The sequence below is a fragment of the Onychostoma macrolepis genome, chromosome 18 (genome assembly GCF_012432095.1).
Source record: "Onychostoma macrolepis isolate SWU-2019 chromosome 18, ASM1243209v1, whole genome shotgun sequence".
NCBI lineage: Eukaryota > Metazoa > Chordata > Actinopteri > Cypriniformes > Cyprinidae > Onychostoma > Onychostoma macrolepis.
In genome coordinates this window covers 34,104,727-34,131,702 of record NC_081172.1, presented here as the reverse complement: position 1 = coordinate 34,131,702, position 26,976 = coordinate 34,104,727, and the positions used below count along the sequence as shown (strand labels likewise).

Sequence of the window (26,976 nt, the reverse complement as noted above, 5' to 3'; positions counted from 1 at the left end):
ATATTCTTAGAGCTGATGAATATGTCAAGAAATGCCTTGTTTGCTGGAAAGAACGTTTGCATGCCACACGCACCTTCAGTAGGAGCAGGAATCCCATGGGTGGCACACCCTATCTCCAAATGTGATACGTGTACCTTATTCGATCATCATACCAGTGGATTATACAACAAGGATACATGTCACAACGTAACAATTCCTCCACCTTCTATGTGTTGCATTCCTGGACCACCATCCTGCAACCTAACTTCAGCTACTCCCATCATGACAGATCTACTCATGCCAAGGATGTTCTATTGGTGCATGGAAAATTATGCTCCAGCATCGACTACACTGGGTGAAATTCCTCGTGAACGTTGCAGCTTTGTGATTAAAAGAGGAACCAAATTCAATGTGTACGTTACTACATCAGTTACGAAAGAGGAGAATGACTTAAAAGAGTGTCTCTACGGGAACCCATCCCTACCGAAATTTTTGCTATAAATCAGTTGTGTATGATTCCTCCACCGACTGGCACTTTGTGGTTATGTGGAACTTCTGTCTACAGCATCCTACCCAGCCAATTCAACGGCAGGTGCACCCTGGTTTATGTTCTACCAGCTATCAGAGAAAACACACTCCACCTCAAATTCTCCACATCTACAAAATTCAGCTTCTACCAACAAAGAGGGCTGCATTCCAGGACTCACTTGTGTACAAACGTGGTGGTCAAGAACTCTTGGAGCATTAATCCCATCGTATGGCGTCATGCAGGTCTCGATCAAGTCAGAAGCCTGTCGGATTCTGTACAGAAATTGGCCAATGATACGGTTTTGGCCCTGGGCAATATCACGGACACTCTCGCTTCACACAAGATGATGATCTTACAGAACAGAGTGGCCTTGGATTACATTCTTGCAACACAAGGGGGAGCCTGTACCATTATCGGCCCTGAATGCTGCACCGGTTTAATGGATCCAACCAAGAACTTGAACAATATCCAACAAGACATCCTTGATCTTTCAGTAAAATTACACCAGATGACTGAAGATATTTCTTCATGGTTCGGAAACTTGTTAGGTAAACCCTGGCTGTGGATCAAGGACATAGCAATTCTGCTGTTGTTTCTCATACTGGTGTACTATCTATGCATCCACAGTATCAAGTGTTTCGTTCAGCAATGACTTCCGCCTCTCACGAGGAAATGACAGTTCCAACCAGAAAAGATTATTACCCGTAAGAACTTCACGGACCATAATTGTATGTTTTGTTTCTGTGTCAGCATGCAGTTCGTCCCTACAGACAATCAACACAGAACAAGTGCTATGTGCCTGTAACGATCACAAGTTACAAGAATAAACTTTTAAGTGTCTAAATTTGTATTTTGTGAGAGTTATTAGAACTCTCAAAGGGGGAATTGTGGGATTACAAATTTATTTAAATGTTTAATTTAGATCCCTATGTAATAGTGTACAAACTGAAGAAGTTATATACATTGTATTTAGCATTTATGGTGAAGATGATGACATCAGATGAACGATTCAAAAGGTCCCTGCCAGTTCCTGTTCTCTTATTGTAAGTGAAATGAGCCAGACGACGGAGACTCTTGCCTTTTGTTTGTAATTGCTCTTGCTGCCCCTGCCCCCGTCTTTGGGCAGTTAGGCTGATTAGATTAGGAGTCGTTAAATGGGGCAGTATGCTATACCTGAATACTTCATTTGCATGTCTTAAGGTTGTCACCCAGGTGCTTGGGTTCCATTCCTAAGCACTGCCCCCTAAATGTATATAAACTACAATGTATCACTGCTTTAAGTTGAGACTTGGATGACTACAGCGACGCGCAGCGAGTTCTCAATAAAGAGGAACTTCTGTATGAAAGATATCCCAACGTCTCCTGGTCTCTGCTTCGTAGAAGATAAAAGTTCACAACAATGGAGTATCTCGGCAAAGGAGAAGTGCTCACTAACACGTTTGTGAATATAGAAAAAGTCTTAGATCTTTGAGTTCAGTTCATGAAAAATGGGGGCAAAAACAAAAGTGTTGCATTTATAATTTTGTTCAGTGTATAATTTTGTTCAGTGTATATATGTATATATATATATATGTATATGTATGTATGTATGTACGTATATATATGTATGTATGTGTATATATATGTATATATATCTTCAGTATATACTGATGTTGAGTATGTTGATATCAGTAAATATCATTTCTGGGGCCTCATTTAGAAAATGTGCATATGCACAGATTTGGACTTAGAGTGTAGATATGCTAAAATCCGTCAACATTCCTATTTATAAAAATGCTCTTTCACGTGGAAAAGTGCTGAGCGCCATGTCAGGGCCTAATCAGATGTACACACCTCTCACTGTGACAGACGCAGTACTGCTGGTATGTGAATATCTAAGCATTTCTGCTTGCCAGCTTGGGTAGATTACATAAAAGTTTGTTTCAAGATAAATAAGCAGCAGGCAAATATCTCAGATCATTATGCTTAAAAAATCTAGAGAAGCAGAAATCTTGATTATCACGATTAAAATATGATTGCAGCCCTATTTAAACTAAACCAACACTAAACTGACTTGAGCTAATGTTGCATGTGTAATAATCAGTAATACAAATATTGATCAGGTACAAATATATGCACACATTAAAACTGCTTCTCATTGGAAGTGCATTATGGGTTAAATAAACATTTGTGAGGGAAAGACAATTAAGTTATTTTATGATTTTTTTTTATTTATTTATTTTTTTTTTTTTACAACAGCCCCTGGTTACTGTCCGCTTTCATGATATCATAAGGAAAAAGAGAAGCGTCAACATTCTGATAAACATCAGTCTTTATTCCTTCATACTGGTTTGGAAAACATAAGGGAGAATAAATGCCAGAAGTTTCACGTTTTAAATTAAATTGTGATTTATTTATTTATTTATTCTTGTTTAAAAAAAAATAATATTATGAATTTTATCATGCTATTATAGTTGCATAAAATAAAAGATTAGAAGAGCAGGAGTTCATGTGTTTCTTCATGCTACCAAAAATTTTTTAATGACTGTAAAGGCATGAAGTATGTTATCCTACAATATGTGCTTTTTACGTGATCAAAGGATATATAACGAAACATTGTAATGGAACTTAGGAAAGAAGAAAAGATTATTTCGGTTAGTCACTGATGAACTGCTGTACAAAGTCATGGGAGACGCATGAACACAAGCAATGACACAGCAACTACCCAGAATGCACCTGTATCCAGAGCTGAAACAGAAAAGAGCAAAGATACTGTGATATGTGCCGTGTCACAGAAATGTGCACAATGCCAATATTAGTGAGTAAAACACTCACGGTGAGAGGCAGCGGCTGTTGTGACCTGGCCGGTGGAAGGCTGAGCGACTGGAGTAGCAGATTGCGGTTTAGCCGTTGTAGCGCTGGTTTCTGTGACTTTAATGAGGGAAACGGGCCCTGAGCGCACAGTGTAGCTGTGGGTCATAATGCTGTCTACTATGGTCGGGTCCGGCGTTCCCATACAGGGATCAGGACATCTGTCGGTTTGTTTGGTGGTAACACAAAGGTTCACTACACACTCAACATACATCTAGAGAAACAACACAACAAGGTTTAACAAGAGACATGCAGGAAGGATCCACCTGCACACACAACAGACATAAAGAGCTTATAGAGCATCATAAAAACACAGATAATGAAACATACTGTGTCTCCCTTTATTTCCAGAGAACCAAGATATAAGCGGAAAATCCGAACAGTTGAAGTTGATGTCAGGATCTCCACGGTTCCATTTCCAGATACACAGCTGAAAAACAGAGAGCCATGTGACTGAATAATTCAGATTAATGATGGTAAGAGGATGTGTGATCAAAAAACATGGGAGTACATGAAGCACGAGGAGAGGTGCTACTAAATCTGTTGAATCATCTTAAAGGGATAGTTCACCCAAAAATGAAAATTCTGTCATGAATTACTCACCCTCATGTCGTTCCAAACCCGTAAGACCTTTGTTCATCTTGAACACAAATTAAGATATTTTGATGAGATCTGAGATCTCTGACCCTCCATAGACAGTAAGGGTCCTACTACGATCAAGGCTCAGAAACGTAGCAAGGAGATCGGTAAAATAGTCCATGTGACATCAGGGATTCAACCATTCGCTAGAGGGGTTCGCCATTTTGGAGAGTATCACATACGTGAACAACTTATGCAATGTATGTATGTGGATACGTTGTTTACGTTCAGATCAAAGTGGAAACAATGTATCCACGTACATACATTGCATACGTGGTTTACTCTCCAAAATGGCGCTATAAGGTCATGGGGAGGAGACAAATTGTTGAATAAAGTCATTATTTTTGTGTTCTTTGCGCACAAAAAGTATTCTCGTAGCTTTGTAAAATTACGGTTGAAACCCTGATGTCACATGGACTATTTTAACAATCTCCTTGCTACGTTTCTGGACCTTGCTATGTGGTAGGACCCTTGCTGTCTATTGGAGGGTCAGAAAGCTCTCGGAATTCATCAAAAATATCTTAATTTGTGTTCTGAAAATGAACAAAGGTCTTACTGGTTTGGAGTTTTCATTTTTGGGTGAACTATCCCTTTAAAGTGAGATTCCACTCATTATATCACAAAAATGATTATAAGTGAGAATGAGAAGTGCCCTAAATCTTTTGCTTTTTACAATTTTTACACATAGGACAGAAGTCTTTATGATATAGTCATGTATTTATGACGGTGGAGAGAGATTAAGAATGAACATGCTATCAGGGTAAGACAATGTAAATGAGATTCATGGAATATCATCAAAACAGCACATCTATTTCACCTAAACAAGCCACATTTATATTAATATTCATATATAATTATGTCGAGGACGAGGTTGATGAACGTTCTGCTGCATTGCTGAGCTGTTGTGGGTTTCAGGGTGCTGATATGCAGGTTTCTGAGTGTTTTACTGTGTTTCTATTCGCTACTAGTGAGTTCTGGGTGGTTGCATATAGACCCAAATTAAGTCTTCACGATACTCTCATATCCCTTCTTTTGAACACTTGCTCAAAAAGTGAAAGTGAAGTGTGGCCAAGTATAGTGACCCATACCATAATTCGTGGTCTGCATTTAAGCCACGCACACGCACACGCACGCACACACGGAGCAGCTGGGGTTGGGTTCTTGTTCAAGGATCTCTCCTCAGTCGTGGTATTGAAGGTGGAAGAGCGCTGGTCATTCACTCCCCACCTACAATCCCTGCTGGGCCTGAGACTCGAAGCCACAACCTTTGGATTAAAGTCCAACTCTCTAACCATTAGGCCACAACTGCCCCACTAACTATTAGCATTAGAAACAGTTTTTGATTCGGCTGATGTTGCTACTAACCCCTGGTTCAGCAGAGGCCTTGAGTTTGTGAAGTCTTCTGTTTCTGATTCCACACAGCGGCCCACCATGAGCTCAGCACGAGCCAAAGAGCAGTTGGAGAACACATGCAGGTCCAGCATGTCCATCCGGTCTGTAGAGCGTGTCTCTCGAGCCGCACGCCCGGCGGTGAACCGCGCATAAGCGTGGCAGACGCGTCTTGTCGGCCATAGGACCCTTTCCAGGAAGGTAGAACTCCAGCCAGAAGGACACAGCACCAAACGTCTTGACTTCTTCAGGAATGGAGATTTTAAAAGCTGGACCTTTAGCTTGTTGAGCAGGAATCCGGCAGGCGAGCGGCAGAATGAGAGTGGCCACGCGGCTGATAGTGGAGTTAGGATTAATGCTGCGTAAAGTGTTGGTGTACAGCAATTCTGATCCTAAATGCTGGAAAATATCAAAGAACAGATAACAATCAAATGAAATTAAAATGAAAGCAGGGAAGAAGCAGCAGCATTCTCACCTCATGCTTCTTTAACCCACAATATAAACTCACTAAACATTTTACATTTTCCAAAAGAAAAAAAAAAAAATAGAATCCTTTCGGACAAGAACCTTTTGCGGTAAATTTCAGGTTATAAATGTATTAATTAACTTCATTAACTACAAAAAAAAAAAAAACTTCATCTAACATCTCAGTGTATTTACAAAGATAAATATTTAAAGAAAAAAAAACTGATGTTACTGCTAGAAACATAAAGGCATTAATAACTGCATGTATCTATGTGAGAAGGTTTCATACCATCGTCTTGGTTCCGCAGCCTGTCAGAGGGAAGGTGGCGGTGACGTGGGTCGAGTTATAAAACACTGGACAGGTTGGATCATTCAGCTGGAGGTCAGGGAAATGCAGGTTCTCCAGGAAGGAAATGGGCAGCACTAAAGACATCTGAAGCTCGCGCTCCTTACATTTCAACTCTAACAGGAAAATTTGCATGAAAAATATCTTTATGAATATCTTTTTGAATGAAATGAAGGTGAGACAAACTTATGACGAGTGAGACAGTCCTGTGCTTTAACTAGTCATGATGGTTTTGAAACAACAGACAAAGGTAGAATTGCTAGTGTTTTAGGTTTTTGGTGTCATAGTTTTATATAAGGTTAGGTTTTTTGATTCTCTTCAAATAAAATGCTTAATTTTTAGATCAGAAAGAAAACTGCACAAGAATAAAGATAAAATCAATCCAATACCTATGGATTGTAACGGTGACTATAGATGGTTAAATATATACAAGTAACACAAAACAAAGTATGATTCAGAATGCAAACAGACGTAAGAAAGTCATCACTCCACTATGCAAACAGTGACATCATTTGCTGACAGTTTAAAATATTACAATGAATAAAAATCAAAAACAGACACATCTCTAGTGTGATAAATCATTAACGCTGCTGACACTAGGTAGCGCTATCGTTCAGCAGGACTGTGCATTACTGTATTTTTTGGTTGGTGTTTTTTGCTCTCTTCTGGTGTGTGAGTTTAGTGTCCATGTGCTCTAAAATAAAGCTTTAGTTTGATTCTGATTTCATTACAGATGCCTGTCACTGTTGCGTACAGTATTACATAAGAAATACTACAACATCTGAAGCTCACAGTATCTGCACAACCATTCTGCACATTAAGCAGTGCAGGATGAAAACAACTGTGGAAGTGTAAAACTTAGCTTTAATGATTTACAACAAAACCAACTAATGGAATTATTACCTGTCCCAGGCGGCAAAGGGTCTGTTTGCGCTGAAAGAGAGCGAAACGACATGAAATAAAGATTATAGGCATTTGATCTCCCATCGCCAGTTTTTTAAATACTAACAGGAAAACACGGAAAATGAGTAAAACAGTCTTACTTTGTTGAAGCCATATACACCTGATGTTAGACTGCAGGCTGTGAAACAAACATTAAAGAGTTTAACTGAGCTGTCAGTTGTGAATTTGTTTTGTGAAGAATTCAAGTTGATTGCTGACTACCTCTGAGTATTAGCAGCAAAACAAACGGGCAGCAGATGGGCGAACTGATTGGGACCTCGGACCCAGGACAGCATGACGGAGCTCTGGAAACTCTGTCCTGTTTCCATCGGTGATACGAAGAGGCCCGGCGGACCAATCACAGCAATTTCAGACACACTGCATTGAGATACGACCAGGGATTTCAACTGATATACTAACAAAATGATTTAGCTTTAAGTATTATGGTGCTTGTGTTTCTGGGGTCACAATGTGTGAATGATGTGAGAGTTTAGATGATTACCTTCTACTAATGAGAAGAGCATATAACCAAACTGAAGCATGTCATCACACTGAAATTAAATAATAACAACTACACACTTCAGTGCACCAATGTGTTTATTCTGAACGGAGTGAACTGATCTGAGTAAAAGGAATTAAGAATGAATTTATGCACACTGAGTTTACTGAGCACTGAAGTTAAGTAATTCGGGTCAGATCAGGTCGAGGATGGATAAGAACCTGAAAATTCCTCTAGGTTGCACCGCAGTCTTCTTCAAAATGTTATTTTTTGTGTTCAGCAGGAGCTACTGCTCAGTGAACTTAAGCATCATAAGTTAGCATGGCATTCATTTGGAGAGAAAAATGCAATTTGATGACCGTAATCTGAACATGAAACAGTATAAAACTCAAATATAGCTGTCCTGTGCTGTCAGCTTACCTCTGTACTCTTGAGTCCACTGTAATGTTGACATGAACCTCCTCAAAGGGCAGAACGTGGATTACAGCGCCTCCTGCTGGACTGACGCCTGTGAACTGAGGCACGACTGAGCAGCCGGCTCCGCTTTCAACTGCAAATGATCATTACACATTGTTAAACTGCCTACAAATGTGCATGGCACAGTCCTATCTTATTTACCTTTTTATGTGTGTAAATATATGATTGTTATATTTTACAATTATGTATTTAGTCTTATATCTAGTCTCACTTCAGTCTCACATGACACAAAACCTACAAATACACAGACCACACACTGGTGAGAGCCATTCAAAAACACTGTCACGAAAGCCTATATCTATTACAGTATAACATAAATACAGGAATGCAGATACAGTGAAATTCAACAATAAGCTTTAAGGTTTATTTATATTACACTAATGTAAAAGATTTTACAGTAGATAAAAACACTAGAAAAGATAAGTTCAAATATAAACAAATTAAACAAACTCATTATGCAACACAACACCATATAATGTAAATTGTTAAATTCATCATCCTCTGCCAGATTGCATTACAGTGTTGGTAATGACCTTATTTGCCGTACTAGAGCAGTTTCTTACTATTCTGACAAAACACTCTCTATGTCCCCTAGACAGTCATCCTGCAAAAAACACAGTAGATGTAAGAAGTACAAATCAGTCCATCAGTTCCGAGTTTGCAGGTCTACAATATGCTACAATACTTACTATACATAGAACAGTAAAATGTCTCTCATCAAAATTGTGAACTGTAATTATACTGTATGTGTAAGTATTGTAAAAACCCTGTAGACGAGCCTGTGGACCAGCTTCCCTCATGCTCATTCCTGCACAACTATAGTGCTTTGCATTTCATCAAGAACAAATAACCTTTGACCCCGTCCCCTTCATTTCTCTTCCCCTCCTCTTCCTCTTTATCTCCCACCTCTAGGATTCATTTTCTCGAGCACATATTTGCCTGTGCTCCTGTTTATATCATCCTGAGATTCTGACTGTTATCAGTTCTGTTACTCGGTGTTCACACACGGATGAATGCTTGCTCTTTGAGTTCATATTATGACACTTGAGGTAATCGTGTCTGTGTTTCAAAAACTGAATGCATGTTTGGGAAATTGGGCCAAATTAATCATATATAGTGTGTCAGCAATCCAGAGAAACTGTGATCTTAAGGCTCTTAAGATGCAAGTATCCAGCAAACAAAAGAACATCTTCAGTACTGCTGAATGAAGTTGGTTGAGAGAATCTTGAGAGAAAAGATTCTAAAATTCTAAGATAATTTTGATTTGATTTGTTTGAACATTATCTCTACATAATTTCTATATTTCAGATGGGTTATAGAAGCACCTCAATTATTTCATACCTCTATAACTTTGTTACTAAATGTTACTATGTTACTAATTATTATGAAATATATGACTGATAGAGTGTATATTTGATGTAGTTTCACCCATATCAGATTTATCAGTAGTTATATTGTTGACTGTTTATTTTTACAGCTTCAAACAAGAGTAACTGATAAGTTCATTGTGAATATTGAGATGAAATGCTGACCTGTTATTAGGAGATGCACAGGTACAGTGGAGAATGACTCTGCCTCGCTGTCAGATGAAGGAAAATCCTCCGCCATGATCAGAACTGAATATTGACCCAAATGCGCTCCACCTTCATACAGCAGCGTACATGTCTCCTTTCAGAGTTAAACACAAGCATTTTTGGAAGAAACAACATAGTATTAAAAATGGAAGGTTCTGAAAAAACAATGATGTTACTATTTGATTGAAACAAATACAAATATAGGTAGAGTAAAGATGGCTGACTTCATTAAGCTGCAGAAATTCACCAAGTTCAGTCTTCTTATAACGGCAGCGAATCGCATCTCCATCCAAATCCATCACATTCACCTGGATTTCCTGAGGACAAGCAGCTTGTACCCTGACACAAGAGACGCACAGGTTTCAGACACACAGTATGTTTTCTGTCAGTATTTGTGGACGTCTGAAGCGCTGTTCACCTGACTGGAGGAGGAAGAGCCACAAACGGAGGCTGGTTAACACGGTTAGTGTCGGCTCTGACAGACAGATTTGCTCGTGAATGCAGTGGCACGGCTCTATCGGATCTAAAGGGAGTGAACGCAGTGTGAGATTTCAGTCGCTCCACAGGTGATGGACTCGGACAGAGTGTGTGATCTCTCACCCGAGCTGAAGAGCAGACGTGTGGTGTTTAGGGATGTTCTTCTGCCACTGATGAAGACACCAGCCGGGTGAAGGTAAAGCTCCTGTCAGAGGAGAGGAGCTGAGCTGATTCATGCAGTCCGCTTCGTTACACAGCTCATCCAGGGCTGGACAGGGCAAACTGGACACCGCACTGTAATGAGCCCTGACCTGCAGCACAGAGCCGCCAGATTTTAACACTATAAAGCCCTGCCTGTGGCTCTTTATCCCTCGTTTACTTCAGTTCTTTGTCTGTTCTTGTCTATATTTATGTCTTTGTTTTAATAAAGTATATTTTGCAAAGAGTTTGAGCCTCAACTATCTCCTTCTTCACAACGCACCATGACGTACAGAAGCTGCATCTAAAGATATGAATAATAAAAACTAAAATTATATTTTTTAATTGTTGTGGTACTCAATATTGTAAAGAATGAGTCATAAATGCAACCCATTTGTTCATGTAGTTATGAAACACTGTTGTGTTGCTTTGAGACTATATTGTGACTTCCTACTTATTTGACTGTTGTATAAAATCAATATCACGTTTGCAATTGTGCAGATATTTGGGGAAACAGCACTCTTGAGGCCTGAATCAGAGGCTTTAAATCATGACACATGGCAAAAGATGTTTCTTAATGTACAGAACAGAGACAGCAATATTGCAGTTTTGTGATGGACCTCACCGGCTGGGATCTGTCCTGATCAAGCAGCTCGATGTTAACAGCTGCGCCCAAAATAGATCCGGCAGTGATTCGGACCAACGGCAGCAAACCGACGGCCAGAACCCAAACACTGAAGCTCAGATCCAGCTTCATCACGGCCGCTGGCCTGATCCAGACCAAGACAGACAGAAAATACCCTTCACATTTCCTTCTGCTGTTAACCATCAAGAATAATCTAAACGGCATCTTTGTTAACTTAAGATCCTAATTCAGTTTTATTGTGATTTCTTCTCAAGTGAACATATTTTTTTCTTATCATGGTAAAAAAATATGCACATGCAGATTTTACAATATTTTGTTCAAATATGTTAAAGCTTGGTTTAGCAGTTAAACAGTCCTTTAACAGACGTATCTCATGTCATGATTGTGAAAGAATCAGAAACACTGACCTCCTGATGTCTGTCGGCCTTCAGAACGCTTTCCCTTCACTCTTATTATCACTGGTTTGTCAGTAACTTGGATATTTTGGATAGATTAAACAACGTCCCGAACTCCAGAACATCTTGTTTCCTAGCATCAATGCGAAAGTAAAATGCTGTAAAAGAGGATGCCAAACTGGCTTGGCGAGATTTAAGGCATTTATGTCTATTGTTAAGCGATTACGTGTCAAGGAATGTGAATGCCAGGAACAGACCGTGTGTCGAGAAGCTCAACACAGAAGAAAAACAAAACAATACTGTTTCCTCTTTGAATCTTGTAGACAGACACAAAATTCACACCTGCTAATGGCCAGTAAATTGAGAAAATGTACAGTCTATAAACATTAAGCAGACATGAAGCTGAATTCTGTGATTGAGCTCTTAATTCTTCACACGTCAGTGAAGATCAAATGTCATTGAGCTCTGTGCTCATGTTTCAGAACTGCTTTCTGTCGCACCGAAACCGCTCCTGTCTCATAAAGACACACCGTCATATTTCTCATAAGTACACGAGCTAAATAACTTTCCACTGAGACGCTGGAAGGCGTTTCTTGTAGTTAATGGTTTATTTGTCTTTAGCTTCAGGAGGATGTGATGTCATTTCCACATTTACAGTAGTGGTAGTGATTTAATTAATACTTAAAGAAGTGACGGCCTAATTAGATTTTAAATAAGTTTAAACTGAAAAATATCACCGTTTTATAAGAGAAGTCACAGCAATTTAGTGAAGCCAAGACTGTAAGGTGTTTGTTATCAAGGCACACGAGAACATGAGGTTTTCTGTCATGTCGGATGTTGAGCTGCTTCACTGCTCTCATGCGTCTCATCATCACTGTTGCCAAGTCCTGTAATTATACGTGACTTTGGGCTTCTTTTTCTTTTTTAAGTTGCGTGAAAAAATCCCGGGTCACAGGTTGTGTTTTTTTTGGGGCTTATTTGAAAAAATATGGTGCTTGTTACGAAAACCTGACAAGTAACTTCGTTTATTTACATTTACGGTCGCCATTTCCTCCAGTTCTTTGATTGACACTTCGTCTGCTCTCAGCTATTAGCCAATCAGTGCATTAATATAAATGCTGTAGCCTAATTCGTCAAGCATTCCACCCCCTCCTCCTCCTCATTGGAGTAAAATCACGTTCAACATGAAGATGTGTGACGCTGAAATCCCAAGCAAGTAGTTGATGTAATAAACATATAAATTTCCACAAAAATGCCAAGTATGGCAAAAAGTACAACAAAGACTGAGAAAAGGGTACACAACTTAAAGACTGGCTAGGTCAAGTGGTCAGTGATCAAAGTAAAGAGGTACTGTAAAACGGAGATTCGTGCTCACCATGGAGATCTCCTACAACATGCAAGCATAGACAAACACAAGAGAAATTCCAAGCCATTTTCGTCAACACGTCTAACGGACATCGGTTTTGCAATATCAAAATCTTTGACTGTAAATCAAAAGGCTGAGCTTCAGCTAGCATGTTATATCGCTTGTCACGCAGCAGTCAGTTCAGTTGATCACTTGAGTGAACTGGTAAATTCGGCCTTTGAAAAGGACTTGAGCATCCATCGTACAAAATGTACAGCACTTATCAAAAACGTCATAGCTCCATGCATGTTCAAAGACTTGTTTAAAGATATCAGAGAGTCAGTATTCACTGGTGATTGATGAGAGGACAGACCCTGCTACGGTAAAGTAGCTGTGTGTAGTAGTGTGTTATTTCAGTGTCTCATTGAACAAAATTGCTTCAACATTTTTGAGCTCAGTGTATATGCAGGGAGAGACAGCAGAAGCAATCGCCACAACACTGACAGAGTTTCTTGACAATATTGGTCTTGATTTCAAGAAGTGCTTCGGCATCGGAACTGATGGCTGTAGTGTCGTGGTTGGACGGGAAAAACTCTGTTTCAAAAATAAAGAGAAACTGCAACTGCTTAAGTGCGTGTGCCAGCAAAGCCATTGAAACACTGCTTCGCAATCTTGAATTTTTAATTTCACATTCAAACAACTGGTTTTCTCATAGTGCGCTGAGGTGCAGAGAATATGCCAAAATTTACCAATTAATCAACCCCGATGAAACGCCACCGATGCTAGTGCAGCTTTCAGGCACTAGATGGCTCTCCGTATATGACTGCTGTGTTCGTGTACTAAAGCAATGGGATGAGCTGAAGTTACATTTTCAGCTGTGCAAAGATGCAAAGCGATGCTATGATGCAGAAGTACTCTACCAGATGTACTGTGATCCCTTGAACAAACTGTACCTGGAGTTTCTTATGCCCATCTTACATGGGTTTTCTAGAGTCAACAAAATGGGAATGCATTCAAAATGCTGGGCTGCCTACAGTCATTTTTTTGTACACTTATCTCAAGAGTAATCACATCCAGCGCCATTCCTCCTTCTGAATCCAATCTCCTTGATGTCAATTTGAATGACACAGCCAATCATCTGCCAGTGAGTTTTCTATTGCTCTTGGTGAAGCAAAGCTTGACAGCACCGTCGAAACAAATATGAAGAACAGATGGCGGCATTACCTTCTGGAAGCAGCAAAGCAGGTGCAGAATATACTTCCAGCATACATCAATACCTGTAAATCCATGACATCATTCAGCCCATCAGTGATTATACCACAGAACAAACCAGTTAGCCACAGTACCCATGCTGAACATGTACACTGGTGATCTCGGGCCCTGGATGCACAGTATCAGACAATCAACTTCCCGGAGTGGAAAACAAAAGACGACTGTCAAGCAGAACAGTTCTGGACAGAAGTTCTGAACTACAAGGACAGCAGTGAGGAGCGGCGTTTTAAAGATCTGGCCCTGTTTGCACTGTCCCTTCTTGCAATGCCTTTGAGCAATGCTGACGTCGAAAGGTTTTTTTTCTCAAATGAACCATGTAAAATCTAATCTGCGGAACAGAATGGGCCAGAAGACTCTCGGTTACATATTTTGCATTCACTATGGCCTAAGAAGACTTGGCATTTGGGTCAATATCACTGTAGGGTGCCTTTTGGTGTCTTATAAACAACTCATTTGCCATGATAACAACATAATAATGACTATGAAAGGGTGTGTTATATTAGGCTAAGTTTTTATATTCATAACAAAAGCATTACTTGGCTCTTTAGATACATTTTCTATTGATTTAGATTTTTTTCTAGTTTTGTGTAAGAGGATGCTTGTTATTTTGCTATGCACCATGCACTGCTCATTAAATTTGAATGAAGGTAGAATATTGTCAAATCACAAAATTTAAAAATGTTGTTCTATTAATATTTTGTTAAATAAGAGATTACCCAATTTGAGTGTATTGATTATTTGGTAATAACAATTATATTTTTATTTAATTTAAAAAAAATGGTTGTCCACCCTGTGGTATTGGAGAATCTGCCCCTTTAAGAAAAGGCCGTCCACTTTAGGGACATCAGGACAACAGATTGTTTGTCTCTTCAGTGGCGGGAATTTCAACCGCTGAGGTGAGTAAACTGGTGATTTTTCAGTTGACAAATTTTCTTCGTATGAGTTTGCTTTCTTGCTTTGCCAAAGCTTAACATGTCCACCCCGTTGGCATAAAATATGCCAGAAGTGATTAGAATACAGTATTTTCAAAATTTGTAAGTTTAAATATACCAAATTCTCTTCAACATCTAGACTAACTATTTAGCTAGTCACAGTTTGTTGTAAGATAATATGCTAATATGTCCACCCTGTTGGCCACTGACTGGATAGAGTGGACATAAACATGCCAGGGTGGACATAGCATTCATTTGTAATTAATATTGCTAAAAACTAAACTATGAAGGGGGGGGGGTTCTATGTTTCTATTGTACTTGAGTGTCTACTATTTATGACATGACATAATGCAAATGACAAACCAAATTTTTTGAATATTGTGAGAATTGAAAGGCACTCTATGGTGATATTGACCCATGAGCTGCAAGGACTTTGTCCCGAGCCAGATGTTGCAGTGCTTCAGTGTTGTGATGTACAGAGAAGATGATGGACAGCGCAGCGGAGGAGCAGGATTACCTTTCATTTTTATAATGTATTAATTATCACAGGTTATAATTAAAAAAAATAAACTAATACTAGGTCTATACTAATACTAACAGTAGATAAATATGGTTCATATAATTTTAGGCTATAAATATGTGGCTGTTACAGCTCCCCTCTGCTCGTGTCTTTTTCTCCTTTTGCATCTCTTCAATCCTGTTCTGCTCGGATGAGTGAAGACTGCATGCCCTCCCACTTTGTTGCAGTTTGCTGATTGTTCTGTTTGTTTTTGCTTCTCAAATAAAAGTGGTTTCTGTTTAATATATTGCAGGCTCATTTATTGATAATAAACAATTGCATTTCATATTTTTAACATGTTAAAGCAGTCTAACTTTTTTCCTTAAAAACAATCCGAAATCTTGGAGCAAGTACATAACCAGCCAGTGTTCAAAACGGTCTCCTTGCCTTGACCTGATTCACCACGGTTAGCTTATATTTTCTAATTTGAGTGGTAATGGTAGGAATTCGCGGGAAACTCGAGCATGCTGCCGCATCATTACGTCATGTCTGTAAACAAAGACTTCTCCCGGATAGTAGCTATAAATCGCGTGTGTGGATCCTGCAGGAACAGAGTTTGACACCCTGGTCTATAGCCTTTTCTAACAGCAGCTGGTATAAATTTAAAAAAAAAAAAAAAAACTTATTTTGATGGAAGATTGTAATCTGAACAGGATTGCATTTATGAAACAAGTAACTGAAATTAGATTATATTCCAGTTTCACATGTGCATTTGATTACAGATAGCCTAGGTGGAACTACACAGTTTGCATTTGAAAGAGAACCAGTTCTAAAAGGAATAATTTGCTTTTTGGGTTAAAAGAATTTCTTTAGATGAAATTCAGATGGTATGACAATTAGAGATTAGACTGTACAGAAATTGAAATCTACACGTAACCACACACACACACGACTCCACTTAAAACACACAAACTCAAAACAGATGTGTTTGGGGCTTATTGCTTAAACTGCTGAACCATCACAACTAAACTCTAGAAACTGCATTACATTCAAAAACATGTGCTTGAGACAGTCGAGGAAGTGTGTGGATTTCCGTTCATATACTCCGATAGAATTCAACAGACCCAACACATAAAATAAGAAACCGTAACAGCCGGAATGAAGCACTTGTGCTGAAAAAGAGGATTTTAATGACAGATACAAGATCAATCATTTCTCATCATCAGAACGTGTGGGTGGCTGGATAGATGCACTTCCCATGCCAATTTTGTAGAAATGGATAGAGCTAGTGGATTACAAACTATTAAAGCTACAGTAAACTTCAAAGCCATTGGTTCTACAGTAATAGCACAAAGTATGCTGGTCTGCCGAGAGTTAGTCTGGGTTTATAGCATAATCGGAGAACTCCATTAAGGGTCAATTTCCTGTTAAAATGAATGGCTTATTAACACAGCACGCTGTATTCTTTAAGACTGCAGTCAACTTCTGCCCAGAGTGTGCAGCTAAAGCGGCCAATCAGAGCGGGAGTGAAGGGTTTGGTCCTCGAAGGAGTCGGTCTGCTTCACTACTGGCCGTTCTTCACGTTAAACATCCTCTCCTGAAACAAACAGAGGGAGGAAAAGATACAAATCAAACTGCATGGGCACATCACACTAAAAGTGCAAACAAGACAACATATGGTTTATGGGCTAACCCAATGTTTAATTGTGCTATAATACTACAGTTTCATTACTGAGCCTCGTCAAGGAGCTTTAAAATCACCCAACAGAGTTAACAGACTGCCTTCAGTTACAAAAGCGTTCAGATCATATTTCTGCAAATGTGATCACAATCAAAAATCTCTGACTCAAGAAAAACGTGTTTTTGCACCTTGATCATGGTCTCGAGTTTGATGGCGTCTGCAGCAAATTTGCGGATCCCATCAGAGAGTTTCTCCACAGCCATGCGGTCCTCGTTGTGCAGCCAGCGGAAGCTCTTCTCATCCAGGTGCACCTTCTCCAGATCGCAGTCCTTCGCTGAAAGAGAGATCAGTTTGCTGAAACGATTTCACCCGGATGGTTTAGCTCAAGGGATGCGTGTCAGCTGATGCTCACCTCCCTGCGGCGTGAGGGAACAGGTCACCGTGCTGTGGTCCTGGCTGAGCTCTCCCAGCAGCCCCGGGGAGATGGTGAGCAGATCACAGCCGGCCAGAGCCTTCACTTCCCCCGTGTTCCTGAAGGAGGCGCCCATCACCACCGTCCGGTAGCTGAACTTCTTATAGTAGTTGTAGATCTTGGTGACACTCTGCACCCCTGAGAGAAGACAAGGACACAAGACAGACGCTGACCGACGAGTGATCTGGTACAAACACTGAAGCTGTATGGAGTCTGTGTGGAGTCACCGCTTCAATCACTTAGGGTTAACGATTATAACTAGGGCTGGGAAAAATAAGCATATACTAATATATTAGTAAATAATATAACAACCTCCATATGGAGAAATGTTTTAGCATCCATCACTTTTCTGAGCCAGGGGTGTCCAAACCGGTTTCTGGAGACCACAGGGAGTTCAGCTGGAACCCTAATTAACCCTGAAGCAGCTAATCAAGGTCTTCAGACTCCAGAGAGGTGTGAGGAGCTGAACTCTGCAGGACTGGACACCCCTGCTCCACGACTATCATTTTTTTCAAAAGGTAAACATCAAACACATTGTTGAACGTTTTTGCCTGTATGGAGGTTAGATTGACTGATTTGGACTGCTGCCTTGAACCGGAGCAGGCGAGCACACGATACGCCCGGCGTGTGAGATCTGTCCTACTGGAGAAGCTTCACAATACAATAAGAATAAAATAAAGAGATACGAGATGCTGAATGTTTCTCTCGGAGCTAAAAAGAAAAGTTCAGTTATCGGAGAACATGCCTGGATCCTCATGGGGCTCGTAGTTTTTGCGGTCCGTGTTTTCTTTGTACCAGTCCAGGATACGCCCCACGAAGGGCGAGATGAGGGTGACGTTAGCCTCGGCACACGCGACGGCCTGAGCGAACGAGAACAGCAGAGTCATGTTGCAGTGGATCCCGTGTTTCTCCTCCAACTCCCTGACGAAAAGCCAAACACACAGACGTCAGCAGAGCAGCTCTCGCTGGGTTTATTAATAACAGCTGCATATGAAGGAATCAGCTTCACATCGTGTTTGTGGTCATCATGACAGCAAACAGGTGCAACACCTGAAGATGTGTGATGCATGAACATCATCTTAACTTAATGGAGACGATTGTCATGAACACACTCACCGTCCGGCCTGAATGCCCTCCCACGTGGAGGAGAGCTTGATGAGGATGCGGTCCTTACTGACTCCCGCCTCATCGTAGAGAGAGATGAGCTTCAGGGCGCGAGACACCATCGCCTCTTTATCAAAGGACAGCCTGGAATCACACCACATCCGTCAGCAGGACACGTCTCTGACACACACTCCGATCATTCAATAGTACGTTTTTGTCTTTCTTTTGAGCGTGTGTGTGTTAACTTATTTAACAAGTGTCATAATTAAGACGAACACAAATTGCCCTGTTGAAATGTTGAATAATTATACTGTAAGGGCGAGTCAGGTTTTTTGATAGGAAACTTCTACACAGCGCTCTCGCTCGTCGTGTCGATACCGATTACTGGCATCACTCTTACCTCGCATCGACTTCAGTGGAGACCCGGCCAGGAACCTTCTTTAAGATTTCCAAACCGAAGTTCACAAACAGCTTGTCCATGGCATTGGTCACCTGCTCCTCTTCACTCCTGCGATTACAGAAAGCGGCACATTAGACCTGTGAGAACTCTAACAGCACATCTGTGTAGGCCGTATCCTCACCCGCCGTTAGCAATGCCGTGTTTGATGGCCTGCTCCACCTGCTGCTGGTACGTGGGCATTTTAGCCGCAGCCAGAATCAGAGAAGGATTGGTGGTGGCATCCTGAGGCTTGTACACTTCAATAGCTGTGGAGAAGAGAAAACAAAGAAAATTACAGCAAGTGCAATCTCAACAGTGTTCTTGAAGTCTTCTGTCACATAAGCAACAGATGATATGTCGATCAGAGAAGATGATAACAGTGTTTGTTACTTGCATCAGTTCTAATGTCTGTGGATCATGGAAGAACAGTATAGTGAAAAGGTAAACGTCGAGTGTGATGGAAATGTTCTATGTAATGTCCTCAGAAGACATCTAAAGGGCATTTCAGAATGTAATGTTCAGAAAGGCGTAGAGTAAGGATGCTCTTAATCTCGCGTAACTGACGGCTTCGCTCAGCATCACGTTTCAGGGCATGGAAATGTCGCCACAATAACAGGCCGTTGTGTAAAACTGATGCATTTTAAAGATTCTATTCCGCGAATTTTAAATATTTCACATACTTTTGAAAATCCAGCGTTTAGTTGATCCTGATAAGCGCTTGTCGTCACAGTTGTAAACACGACGGCTTTCTTCTCTCGTGAGGGGGTTTGATGCCACGGATATTGTTTCCAGGCGGAACGTTAAAGAACGCGACATGTCTCCCAGAAATCCTGTATAATTCAACCAATCCGATGACGACTTCGAAACTCCTGAAGCGTATACATCAGACGTTCAGCCAGCGGTCCGTGAGCGTCACGTCTGAGGCGGAGACTAGGATGCTCAGGTCAGAGATAGTGTACATCTACATTTACCCAAGAAGTGCTTAATACAGTAGAATATAGCAATCTTTCCTTTGACGGCCACGTTTCTAGCGTTTGTAAAACTGATTTTTTTCCATCTTAAAAATATATCTAAATTGAGACCTTTGCTCTCAAAGTCAAATGCAGAAATGGTAATTCATGCATTTATGACCCCAATATGCAACTCGTCTTCGATTACAAACGCGATATTGCCTAGCTTGTCAGTCAACTACGGCTCTGTGTATTAACTGCCGCTCCGGCAGTAAATCACCATCACCTGCTTTCAGACGATCACAAAACCGGCTTTAAGTGACGAGATGCGCATGATAGTCGAATACAATTAATTGCACAGCCCTAGTGGAGAAGTCAGATTAGTTCTGTATATAGTAAGATGCATTCATACGGAGACGTCCCATGACATCAGCCATTTCATTTCCCAAGCCTGCTCTTTCAGGAACGCTGATAACATAACACTATGGTCTTGGCTCCTGCAACACAAGACTTCTGGTTCAAAATAGTACATAAATCATAATATACAGTTTGACATTGTTTGATTAGTAGCCGATAATGACTCTCCCCGCTGTGCCAACAAATCTGATTCTGGAGAGCTGCGTCAACTTAAATCTAGTCGTTTGGGTTTATGAGGCTTTGCCTGAAGAAAATCTGAGCCAGTGAATAAGAAATGAGTAATAAGGAAGAAATAAATCAAATTATTAATAATAGCGCAATTAATGGAAATTCAGTTTCGATTTCGATGTCCAACGATTATGAAAATACAGTAATCGTGATAAAACGATTGTTGCGCCCCATTCTGCCCCCTTTCCAGCGGTGCGCTTTCATTCCTCCATAAAAGCCCAGTTTCACGTGTAAATCAGTAAAATCATGTAACAAGACTTTTGCAAAATGGGACGTGCTTGATTTGTTTAAATTGATTATATTTGTGTTTTTAAAAGCGTGAAAGAACTTGCGCTTCCTCGGGAAGATTAGGCTACGGTGTATGCACTCAGAGACAGAACACAACACAGACATTTAAATTCATCTTTTAGCGCCTAACACAATCTGAAGTGTTATTAGATGCATTTACACAGTTTGATGAAGCCGAGGTGCCATAATTGCATTTACACTGCAATTTCAAATTCATAAATAGTTTTACATATTTTTTTAAACATATACAAATAAATGTTGGAAAAAAAAAAAAAAAAGCAATGATACTTTTAAAGCCACCAGTAGGTGGCGACAAGTGTCCGTTTTAATGAGAGAGTCATTTATTCATTCAACCGATTTGTTCAAACGACTGATTCATTCAGAAACGAGGCAAGTGACTGTCCTTATGAACGGGCCGCTGAATCACTGACTCACTCGATTCCTGCAAAAACATGGATTCATTCAGTAACGAAACACCGCAGTGTTGCTCGGAGACATGAAGCAGTTCTGCGGTGGCTTTGATCGGAACCATTTTCTTCAGCGAAACTAAGCAAAAACAGTCAATATTTTGTCTAAAGTCACTTAATTTTACCTTCTTGTTTATTGAAATACTATTGTATAAAATCAATGTCATTGCAATAGTGTTGATATTTGGGAAAACATCATGGCCGTATAATATTGCTTATCTAAATCTTTTTTTTTTTTTTTTACAAAATACAAGTAAAAATTCTACCGCAGTACGCATCTATAAATTTCTGTGAGTTACTTTGTGTGTGTGCGGTCTCTCTCAAACACTCACTCAGGCTGCGCAAGCCTCATCTGGCACGACAAATACAGTCAGTCACTATTTACATTGAATGCAATTAAAATTAGAATCGTTCTCACGAAACGTCGTGTTTACACGCAAGTGTGCGTGTGGCTGTGACGTCATGCCTGTGCCGCTGCAAATAAAAGGATCGGCTCGGAAACGGAAAGCGAGACTGACCGGTGCATCTCTAAATATTAGTTACTCCAGTATTCTGCTGTGGTGTTGAGAATTGTGACATGTCGCTGGTCTCTAAAATGTAGAGCTCATAGCAAAATATATACACATCACTATCTTTAATCTTTCATATAAAGTTTGTCACATGGCCCACTAATAATCGTGATTACAATATTGACCAAAATAATCGGGATTATGATTTTTGTCATAATAGAGAAGCCCTAGTGCCTGCAGACCTCATCCTTTGAGTCTCCAGACGAACGTTTAACACTGAAATGTTCTCATGACCGGAGCATTAAGATGAGAAATCATGTTTGTCAGTTTGTTAAAGCACTGTGTGTGACATACTGCAGATGAACAGGAGTTTAGTGTAAATCACTTACGATTACAAATAATAAATCATTTTCATTAGTTAGACCTAATTAACATAGAAATAACTGAAAATATTGACAGGATTGAGTCTACATTTAACTTTCATCATGACTTTTCATTTCTTAAAGACTGTTGACAGAAAAGGCCACAGATTTTGCACTGAAGAAAAACTGAGAGCGGTCCGCCTCCTTTGTACCAGCACTGATAAATTCAAGTATAAGTGTTTGCTTTTTCCCTTCACCATTAATCCCAGAATTGACATAATTCACAGTGACTGAAAAACTGCAGACCAGATACACATTTACATGCCAAAAATCAATTTGTTGTCTGCCACATGGATTCTTATTGGCTGTTTTTATCATTCATCAGCTGGAAAAAAACAAGATGAGCGTTCAGCCGAACACTAGCTGTATATATTCACAGTGTTCAGGAACTAGTCAACGGATCAACCGTCTCATCATCATGACAATGCAGAAAGCCACAGAAGGGAGTTTCATCCAGCGCTTCCTTGTGTAAAAGCAAACACTGAAATCACTGATCGGCACGCCGGCGTTTCACAAGACAGACTGAGGCAATACAATCTGATGCAAGTTACAGCCGTCTGATTCATATAACAGGAAATTCTGGATCTGGATTTGATCCAAAGCGCATTTCTGTGTCCTGGACAGACTTACAGACATACGGTCAAGAGCAGCTCAAACGGAGTCAAGGCTGCCGGTTGACATTAACTGCTTTAAATGCAAACTAAAATCAGAAAGAATTTAAACACTTTTGTACAAAGTTAATGTGTAAACCAAGATTAGGCTTTGCATCAATATTAGTGATTGAGTTGGTCATTTTGTGCAATTAAAAACTAATACATTTATTATAATATGAACTATTCTCGTTTTAACCACTTTCAACGAGATCTGATTCTATTCTCAGAGGAAACACAATCCGTGTTGCTATCATAAGTTATCAGCCAAATTCATAAATATTAATTAAGCCACGCACGTCCTGCAGCGCCATGCGCGTAAGATGATTAATATTAATAAGCAAGGCATTCAATAATTAGTTGGGTGACAATGGCCCACTTACTAAGATCTGCCTCTCGGCCAATCAGATACGCCGTCTCTGTAGAACGCTTAATATTCATGAGATGAGCCGCGTTTATCCAATGGCTCTTCGCTTCCGGGTCTCGTTATAGTTCCATACAGTATTTTTGTGTTTCCTCACCCAGAGTTAATTTAATTAAACCAATTACCGAGATCACGTGTTTTAAACAGACCTAGTTAACTCAACACGACACGTTTCTAAGCGCTCATTCCTATCATGCGTTCCGCTGAATGTAGATAACTGCCCTTCATACCACAAGTGTAGCACAATTGCGAGAACAACAGTTCCTCATGAGGGTTAACTTTAGCAATCATTAACCAAATAACGTCCAAGCTTCTTCTTAGGAAAAAAAAGAGGAGTTTTCTGTAAACAGAGTCTATGATCGCGGCTGTCAGTTATAAACAGCTCTGAAGTTCCCTGAGCGACAAACTGGCTCAACATTAAGTAACGGAAATATCTATGAGAAACTTACCGTTAAAGTCGCCCGTGTCTGCAACGACCACCGTGTATTTCTTGATCTGCTCCAGCGCAGACTCCATCTTTCGCCGTTTGTCCGGTGACACAGACATGATCCCGAAAAACCGAGCTTTTATAGCCGCACACAGAGACACGACCGTCAGCAGCGCGGAGAGAGAGCGGGAGCGCGCGCCTGCGTGGGGGCGGGGCCACGGCTCGTGACGGCATCGCGTAACAACCAATGACGGAGGGATTGGGCCACACACCTCACATCCAGCGGATCTCGGCTGATTCATCGGAATGTTCTCAGAAATGCTCTCAAATGCGTTCCCTTCAAGCCTTGTGAAGCTTTTGAGGCTTTTTCCCTGATTGTACCAAAAAAGATTCAACGCCTCAAAGCCGCAAAGACAGACCACAGTGACATCTAGTGGTCCGGTCAAATATTGCAGCGCAAATATTATTATCATCTTTAATATATTCTTCGCCTCCACGTCGTGCATTCAAATCGTTTAATGCACAGCTAGCCGTTGATTATCCTTTACATATAGCAGCCACTTTCAAATGATTCACACATCTTGTTGATTCCAGCTTCAACACAAAAGCAATACTCAACAATAGCGGCTGTGTCTTCATTCTGAGAATCATTGTCCACACATGGAAGTGTTATTATGTTACTGTGAAGCAGGGAGGGAACACCAAGCATTTCACGTCTCCTTATAATGAGTGAAGATTAGAATCAGTCACTTCAGGTGTTTCATTGTGACATACACAGCCTCAAACGTCATCGGTCATGTGATCTGATACAAGCCTCACACAGTCCGCTTCAGTGGAGTAAAACTGTCCCATCTCTACCTTCACATCTCTATGATTATCAATAAATCTCGTCTGTTCATTTATGCATATGTACTATAGTTTTGTTTTATATATTCATTTAATACTTGAGTATTGTTTGAGTTTTTTGCAAAAAACAATATTTCTGTTTTCCTTTATATTTCTGTGTTTCATTTCATAGCCAGCATTCATTGCTGCATGCTGTGTTTTCGGTTATTAGATTAATGCAATGACTCGACTACAGAAGACGTCTGGTTTCACACTGAAGACTCTTCTATGTTCTGGCTCAAGATCATACTGAAAGCACAGCAGATCTGTTGATTTAGAGACTTTAAACAATATTCAGGATTCAGATTATATGATTTAATATAGCTTTTAGTTGTGTATTAGTCCATGCAGTAGTAAAATGGCAACAAAAGTAAAGTAAAATGGCAGATGAAAGTGTGAAATAAGGAACAGAGAAAAGAGGCAGGCATAAATGGTTTAAGATGGAAATGAAGAGTTCAATTAATTCATTTTAATATGTTCCTTGAGGTTTACTTATAATATTTTAATAAATATTGAATGAATGTAATTTTTTTTAAATTGCACAAAACAATAAATAAATATGTGGAAAATGATTATTTTCAACTCTCGTTCTGACCCTCTGTCTAAAACGACCTGTTTTTAAGGGGCGGGTCCTTTAAGGCCTCCGTTATGATTGGCTAACGCCTCTGCATAGGAAACAGTATCAGCGCCTCCTCACTATTGCATGTGAGTGTTCTGACAACATGATCAAAATAAAACGGTCATTTCCAGACAAAGCATTATGAAATAAGTTCCTCACAGTTTGTGCTGCAGCTGCAGTCAGATCTAGTTCCGCTTCATCTTTCTACAAATGTTTCTGTGTCTCTCCATGACTCTGTGCCTCGATTACAAGACAACATGCTCCGACACGATCCGGGACGCCATTAAAAATAAACTATCCACTTGTTCCTTACGCTGGGATCCTTACGATATCTGTACAAAGACGTGAACGAGCTGTTTAAACCTTTTAGACACGTCAAAGCAAACGTTCTTTCACTGCATCGGTCCTGACGACAGACTCATGTTTACTGTCTCCAGTGCAGACAAGATAGCGCAGTGAGTGTGATTTATATTTGCGTTTGACGCGACGCTCGCATTCAGTGTGATCAAGTGTTAGCCGTTAGCAACTGAACGCCAGTGGGCGGGGCCTATTGTGAGAAGAAGACTATTCGTCGATGTCTTGCTCTGGAGGCGTGTTTATGCAAATGTTTGTGCCCCTGTGATGTCACCTCGTACCTCGGATCCAAAACGAGCCGTTTTTTGGAGCTTGATTAAATAAATGCTTTGTTTATAACGAGGAGGACGTTTTAAGCTATGAAACTTGCAGGATGTTTTAATGGTATAAAGACCTCTTATATGTAAAAAGATCAAGACAAATTTCATTTCTCATATCATGACCCCTTTAAACAACACATGAGCAGTGCTGGGGAGTAACTACTTACATGTAACGGAATTACGTAATTTAATTACAAAATAAATGTAATTGTAATTAGTTACAGATACTGAGAGAAAATGTGTAATTAAATTACAGTTACTTTTGAAAATGTTAATGCTTACAAAGGGGGTTACTTCTGAATTGTTTTCACACACCCTCACCCATATATAGATTTAATTGACCTATTCATAAAAAGCATTGACTGCTCGAAAATATGAGACACCAATGTTTCAGGAGTTTAGGACACAGAACAGGACACGTGCTTATTTGATAACTGTTTTATTTCCTATTTAGGTTCATGCATATGCTTTATTTTTTAAGATTAATGTTTTTTCCAAGGCACTCTTATATGCCAGTGTTTCCTGTCATAACTACGCAAACATTTGATTTCAAAACCAGCAACTGGTTATGATCTCAAAGTAAATAAGAGGTGTTAAAGGGATAGTTCACCCAAAAATGAAAATTCTGTCATCATTTACTCACCCTCACCCTGTATGAGTTTCTTTGTTCTGCTGAACACAAAGGAAGACATTTGTAAGAAAGTTTGTAACCAGGCTGTTTTGGGGCACCATTGACTTCCATAGTAGGAAAAAAAAACCCATGGAAGTCAGTGGTGCCCCAGAACTGCTCCGTTCCCACATTCTTCAGAATATCTTCCTTTGTGTTCAGAACAAAGACGTTCATACAGGTTTGGAACTACTTGAGGG

At 40.1% G+C, this 26,976-nt stretch overlaps 2 protein-coding genes across 2 annotated transcripts; both read right to left on the bottom strand.

Annotated features, from left to right (window-relative positions):
• Positions 1–2,747: 2,747 nt before the first annotated feature.
• Positions 2,748–11,554, bottom strand: LOC131524606 (uncharacterized). The gene is made up of 15 exons (XM_058751831.1): positions 11,418–11,554; positions 10,990–11,134; positions 10,290–10,477; positions 10,108–10,212; positions 9,914–10,028; positions 9,648–9,783; positions 8,059–8,188; positions 7,362–7,517; positions 7,241–7,278; positions 7,101–7,130; positions 6,141–6,313; positions 5,363–5,785; positions 3,689–3,788; positions 3,323–3,572; positions 2,748–3,235 (listed from the first exon to the last, which is right to left on the bottom strand). The coding sequence occupies exons 2-12, from the start codon at positions 11,119–11,121 to the stop codon at positions 5,435–5,437; spliced, it is 1,554 nt and encodes a 517-aa protein (XP_058607814.1). The 5' UTR covers positions 11,122–11,134; positions 11,418–11,554; the 3' UTR covers positions 2,748–3,235; positions 3,323–3,572; positions 3,689–3,788; positions 5,363–5,434.
• A 5,058-nt stretch (positions 11,555–16,612) lies between these two features.
• taldo1 (transaldolase 1) lies at positions 16,613–24,135 on the bottom strand. The gene is made up of 8 exons (XM_058752325.1): positions 23,954–24,135; positions 19,292–19,415; positions 19,111–19,218; positions 18,723–18,854; positions 18,352–18,527; positions 17,547–17,744; positions 17,323–17,468; positions 16,613–17,050 (listed from the first exon to the last, which is right to left on the bottom strand). Exons 1-8 carry the CDS (start codon positions 24,048–24,050, stop codon positions 17,018–17,020), a joined length of 1,014 nt encoding a protein of 337 aa, XP_058608308.1. The 5' UTR covers positions 24,051–24,135; the 3' UTR covers positions 16,613–17,017.
• Positions 24,136–26,976: the final 2,841 nt, after the last annotated feature.